Below are 6,822 nucleotides of genomic sequence, written 5' to 3' on the forward strand. Positions count from 1 at the left end.
AAAACTGAAAATACAACTAAAACACTCATGTAGAAATTTCAGTAGAAATTGTGTACCAGAAAATAGAGTAACTTTATAATTTTACAACGAATTATCTCAATATTTTACCATGTAACAGTATATTTATATTTTTGAATCAAGTACTCAGTTAACAATTGCAATTCGGAGATCGACCAAGTTTGGTTTTTTGGTGTGAACCATTTTTTTTATGTGAGCAAAAATTACATTTTCAACTTGCGATAGCTTTGGTTGTGCAAATTTGTGCGATTTTCTTGAACCTAATGCTACTTATTCTACCAACATGTGTTGAAATCATTCAGGGTTCCGCTGAATTTAAGAATTTTAGCATTCTGGATCGAGAAAATAGAAAGATAAGAGAATCACAGATAAACAGACGTAACACTAACATTTTTCGATTCAAATCATAGTCACGGAAATGTATATGTCTAATGCTAAAAGAACTGAGTTTGGCCGACCATAAACTAGGTGGTGCTAGTTGGCAAACGTCAAACTCGAACAAAACGATGTGAGCGCCACGAGTGGTCAGTTGGCCAACTATCAAATTTTTAAATAAACCGTTAAAACGGTGTACGATGAGAATTATCGGAGTGTTACGTCTACTTGTCTGTGAGAGAATCATTACACTATTCCAGAAATTTCTCCAAGAATGTCCGCAACAGATACATTAGTTATTTCTTGGATATTCCTTAACATGCTACCACAAACCTTTCTTACAAATTCTGCTATTAACATTTTTGTAGGAAATGTTGCCACAGATTGTTACAAATGTAGATATTCTTATATTTTTTTTTCTTTAAAAACTCATACAAGAATACTTTCCATCCGTAAGCAATTTTCGGCAGAAATTTTTGGTTCTATGCAACCAACACATGTGACATATAATTAAATAAAAAAATAAGAACTAATATGTTTAACGAGATTAATAGTCTCCTGAAATTCAAAGAGACAATTCATGCAACTGTGGAAGAAATTTCTTGTATAATTTTTGGAGTCGTTTTTAGTAGATCCTAGGAGGGAGCATCTTATTCAAGCTTTGAGAAATTTCTTTCAGTTTCTCGACCCATTTTTGGCTTTGTTTTGAAAATGCAAATATTTGGGTTTTCGGGAGGTTTTGAGCAAATCTAGAAAATGTAGAAAGGTATCGGGTTTAGATGGAATTTTCAAGTTCTTGGAAGATTTTTTTTAAGAATTTTTAATGGTGGTGTTTTTAAAATCTTTGAGTGAATTTTTGGTTGTAGGTATTTGTATCAGAAATTTAAAAATGAAAAATCCGTGAAGGCGTTCCCTAAAATAATCGAAGAAATACTCAATAATCTTGCTGATGCTATCATGTAGCATTTGCTGTGAAATTTAGTAGACGAATAAGCAAAGAAATGTTTAACGGTTTTAAATGATTTTAGCAATGAAATGTTTAACGGTACAGTGGCGTTTCGGTTTTATCACTAGTCGTTTTAATCACTACTCGCCCGAATTCACGCTTTTCTATTCGATTTTATCACGATTTCCGTTTCGTTTTTATCACACTTGTTCTAAAACATTTCGAAATCAAAATAAAATCAATACTGCATTGCCCAGTCCACCAAAACTGTTAAAAAAATGTGAACTACGACTATATATAAGCTTTGCGAGACTTCGCCGAGACTTATAAAAAAAACATTTATTCAAAAACACTAAACCTAGATTCTACAATTCACACTTAAAAACTAAAGTCACTTCACTGTGCCCTAGCCTTTTTATCACTTCGTATACCTAGCGTCAGCGTTTGCCATCCGGTCCGTTGGTGCGTCGTCGGTCACGTTGTCTCCGTTTCGATTCTGCTGCGTTGACGATTGCGTATCGATCGGTGTCGCTGCCGGTCGATCAGCCAAAATCCAACCTGTTGGTTGTTGCTAAGCGGTGCATGCCTATGATGATGAATGTGTGGCACCGCCTGGGTTGAACGATCGGTGCGGGTTGTTTATGTTGATGGACGAGGAGCGCCGCCTGGGTGTAAGGGGCGGTGCGGTAGCCTATGTTGGTGGAAGTGGGCGCCGTCCGGGTGTAACGTATATATATTACAGCTGAACGATTTTGAATGAAAAAATTACATTTTTTTCTCGTTTCACCAAATTCACGGTTTCGTTTATACATATCACGGTAAAATTTTTTTTGATCGTGATAAAACCGAAAAACCACTGTAGTTAAATATTAGACAACATTCTTGAAGCGAGTAATTACGCTTAAGGCGAAAATGGAAGCATTTCCTCATTTTTTTTATTTTTGATTTTTTATGCAACAACGAAGCAATATTTTCGGTTTTCGTACACATGTATGGATCAAGGTATCTCCTGATTTTTTTCCTGGTGGAAAATGTTTTTCGTTTCTGCAAAAACCATTTTTGCCAAAATTTTTTTTTTTTTTTTTTGCAAAAATCAAAATACATATTTTACCAGGAAAAAACATTAGGACATTACTTGATCCATTGATTTATACATGTGTATAAAAACCGATTTTGAATACATAAGGCATTTTATGAGACGTTCCAAATCAGATGTTTTTCGTCTGTTTACCCGTTTTGAAGTTAATTTGATGGGCCCACTTATTTACGTTTATGCTGACATAACTTGTGATAAAGGTACATTAAATAAAGTGGACCAATTTTTCCGCGGAAAATACGATAATCCACCTCCTAAAACCAATATCAGCAGATAGCAAGATGTTTCCTAGCCTGCAAGTGGTATCGAGCAGCCCGGCCGATCCATACACGTCACATTAAAAACGGAAGCATCTTTGCTAACAAAAGAGTAATGAGCGTTTTCAATATGTTAGACTACTTTTCAGCAAAATCTAAACATCAAATGTAAATAATAACAATCAAGCGGTCCACAAGTGAAACGTCTCGTAAAATAGCTTATTGCTCCGTTATTAAATAAATAAATAAAAACCAAAAAAATCGAAAAACGCTTCCACTTTTTCCTTTAGCCTAGGCATTAGGGCCAGGGCATTCGAAGTATGTCCCATCCCTGGAAATTGTGAAGTCATAACCATTTTAAAATTTGTGTCCTATCACTAATATGCTGCAAGTATTAGTTGCAAACAAAAAAAATATATTTCCAGGATGCTTTTCAATACTGCGCTAGGATAGAATAAAATAGAAAACTACATGATGACGATAATATCAATGAAGAATTGTTCAACGTTACTTGTTTCCGTGATTATGCAATTTAGTTTGCTTGGTAATGGCTAAAATGAAAGTAAAACTTTTTTTTTGCAACTTGGCACTATAATATTGAGTTTTATACTTGCCGTTTTAGTGTCACTACGGCCTACTTTTCCTTACTATAAAAAGCAGTTGCATTATGATTCATAATGCAACTCATTTGGGTTGCATTATGAATCATAATGCAATTGTTTGGGCAACAACCTGTGTTTCCACGTCAAGAGCTTGGAAAACTGTGACGGTTATAGCACGGCTTGCTTGATTCAAGTTTCGCGACTAGCTTGATGGAACACGTGGGTGATCCCGTTTAACCACCAGGAAGCATGATGATACTGATGGAAATAGTCATATTAAAGTAATTCTTTTTTTCTCATTGCAAAAAATGTTGTATGCAACTCGTTGCAAAACTCGATTTTTACAGCACTCGTCATATTTATCCAACTCGGCAAGCCTCGTTGGATAAATGTACGACTCGTGCTGTAAAAATCATCATTTTGCACCTCGTTACATAAATAACTATAATTAGCGCTAACGTGAGAAAGGTGTTTCGAAAAAAACGTATGCAGTTGCTTTCTTATCGCAATACAATTTCTGAAGTGAAATGATTAACATACATATTTACATACACGCCCAAGCCCAACTATCTACACAACTAATCAATATTAATGTTATCTTTTCTTTACGTACTTACCTGATTTACCGTGACAGCCATATCCGATCAATACGCCTTTCAAAGCACTAGCCAATAGCGTTGGATTTATAGATGCCTGATAACAGCGATATCGCGAAATACTGTTGAACACACTGCTCGAATAGCCTCGCTATCTATCACACGAAACTGTCAATTTCGTTGGAAATCTACAAAAATAAAACACAAGAAACCAGTAGAAAACTACCGTTACAAATTGTCTTAACAATTAGGTCACGTAAAAGTGGTAAAAACTGCGATCAACCGCGTGCCACATTACCAAGTCAACTATCGGAAAAGCAATAATCTTAAATCTGCCAAAGTCAGATGTTACGAAACGAAACGATGATATAGGATACCTCTACTAAAAGGTTTTCCATCGAAGATATCCCATCCACGATACCGACACTGCACTGGACTGGACTGAGTAGTGAGTGGGTGGAAAAAGTGAAAACTACGTGTCTGCGCCGAAATCATTATATAATTAAGAGCAAATATTATTAGGTACCGCAAAACAGGACGACGACGGCGGAAGGCGCGTCTGAGCAGCATAAGCCGTCCCTCGACACGATGATGGGTCAATTTCGCATTCGCACAATCCTATGTAAATTCTGTTTTAGGGTGATTGCTATTTTTAACACTCTGGATTCGAAAAGCGATCCTGCGTCATGCGGGTGGACATAAACAAATTGTTTGTATTAAATAGGAAACAGTGGATCACGGGTCATGGTATCGTAGACGTAGAAATAGAACAAACGATTCGGCATTTTGTGGTTTATTACTCACCTCTAAATTTAAAACAAGCAATTATTTCGCTAATAAATTTGTTACAACGTTGAACAGCTCAGCGAAAGGATTAAGACTGCTGCACACTGTTAAGATGCAACTATTTAGCGTTCTTAATGGGTCGCTATGTCAGTCAGGTGCGCCTGAGAAGGTAAACAACAAATTCCACCCCAGTAGGCCCGTTAGACTCCACGTAGCTAGGATAGGTAAGACCTTCTCCTAGAGCAAGGCCAACACAACTGATTGTGATTGTTGAATATAGAGTAGAGTAGAGTATCGTTGCGGAGCCGCAAGCCGGTAGATGCCAAGAAAGAGTAGAAGAGCGTCCAACATCATTGTATGATTGCGAATTCCGATGCTTTTTATTGAAATGGTGTTAGTGCGGCGTGTTATGGCAAACATGTGGTAGTTTATTTGGCTTAGCTCAGAGATGCGAGGTGTTTCGTGTATGTCATGCAACCCAGTGGTGTTGAAAATGTTAATTTGAACCTGAGTAATACTAGTCATGAACCGGAAATGGCACTTTGGCGCGTTTCGAAGCCATTGTCAATGCTGTGCAAAGGCCGTTCGCAATGTATGTTCTTCAATGAAAGGAAGGATGGTTAAAAAATTGGTGAGTTCGCTCCATTTATTCCATTTCATTTCATTTATTTAATTCAACAACAAATTCATGATAACACTGAATCAACAATTTGCCGCCAAAATACTCAATAGGAGGCAATCAGTGAAGTACTAGATTGAAAGTAGTGAGCTGGATTTTTGTATGGTGAGATGTTCAATTCTCCATTTCTGCAATGAAATGGTTCAAACAGCGTGGGTATAATGATTTCTTGACTAATTTGATGCTGTTTGAGCAAAAGTTTGGGTAACTGTGTTGTTGAAGTTGCATGAAATAAATAATGTGGTGATATTTCATTTGACCATCCTTCGATGATCATTTTGAATTCAAATAGTTGAGAATCCCACAACAACGTTGACGTTTCACACTAGCGCTTCCTGTAGATCTTGTTGCACGAAACCGTATTTCGTGCATCATGTACAGCAGGTTGTGAACTGAGCGATGGAATTATGGATTTTTTTTGTGTCTGTGATGGTAGCCTTTTTAGATAACCAAAAACGTTGCCGATTCAGTAGGATTCATAAAAGAAGTATATACCCTTCAAATTGCATCATGTTGAGAACAGCTCGCTGACGTATTTTGGCTAAAAAATTACCCGAAGGCAAAAGGAGGGTAAAAAATACTATTAAAATTCCTTTATAGATCTATCATAGTACAATATCTGACAGAATTCTTGTAAATCTCTAGTAGAAATCATGGTGTCCCCGGGGATTTCAACCGGACTATTTTTATTGCTTTCTACATGTGGAAATATGTATAACCATTCTTATACGATCTATGGTTGACTGGGTCGCCCATTTCACCCTGGGAACGCCTATGGTGGATTTAATTTGTTACTAAATCATGTATCCATGCATATTCTGCCTGTTTCTACTATACAATATTTTGAAATTTGTATATTGAAAAAAAGGCTTTGGATTTAATCATATTTTCACATGTAGGATGCAATAAAAATAGTCTCTTGTAAGTAAACTCAAATCGCTTTAAGCAATAATTTGATGTAATTTTCGAAAGAACCATTAGAACATTTGAATTTAATGCGGGAATAATTTCACCAAATAATCTCAAAGCATTTAGAAGAATTCCTATAGAAATTTATGTTCATGATAAAATCATGTTATCCTTTTTTTTATGCCAGACATCCTGAAAGTTTCAAAGATAATTAACCAAAATGGTACCTTATAAACTTCCGTCTGATTTCAAAAAACCTAAGTCTCATTCAAAAAACAATAAGGCAAATAATAACTGGGGAAATCATTTAGGCCAGGGGTTTTAGATCGTGCACTGCGGCCGCGAAGCCTTGTCAAGTGCACCGGGTCCGGGACAGTTCTCTTAAGTTGTGAACATGTTAAAAGTTTGATGAATAATGCTTAATAAATAAATCGACTAACAACGTGACACGTGAGTGACTCATATTAAAATTGTATGAATATTAAATTATTAAATTTAGGAAACCTTCAAAAAAAGAAACTTATAGCCTCTCTACAGCTAACAATTCTTTCCAAATCT

General features: G+C 36.2%; 1 protein-coding gene across 1 annotated transcript in view; it reads right to left on the reverse strand.

Moving 5' to 3' along the window:
• The window catches only part of LOC134289627 (NADH-cytochrome b5 reductase 2), a 31,154-nt gene extending 26,229 nt beyond the window's left edge, over window positions 1–4,925 (reverse strand). The window contains exons 1-2 of the mRNA XM_062855762.1: window positions 4,695–4,925; window positions 3,912–4,078 (exon numbers count right to left, since the gene is read on the reverse strand). Coding sequence (XP_062711746.1) covers window positions 3,912–3,932 — 21 coding nt within the window. The 5' untranslated portion in view covers window positions 3,933–4,078; window positions 4,695–4,925. The remainder of the gene's footprint in view (window positions 1–3,911; window positions 4,079–4,694) is intronic.
• Between the last annotated feature and the right edge of the window lie 1,897 nt (window positions 4,926–6,822).

This window comes from Aedes albopictus, chromosome 3 (assembly GCF_035046485.1).
Source record: "Aedes albopictus strain Foshan chromosome 3, AalbF5, whole genome shotgun sequence".
NCBI lineage: Eukaryota > Metazoa > Arthropoda > Insecta > Diptera > Culicidae > Aedes > Aedes albopictus.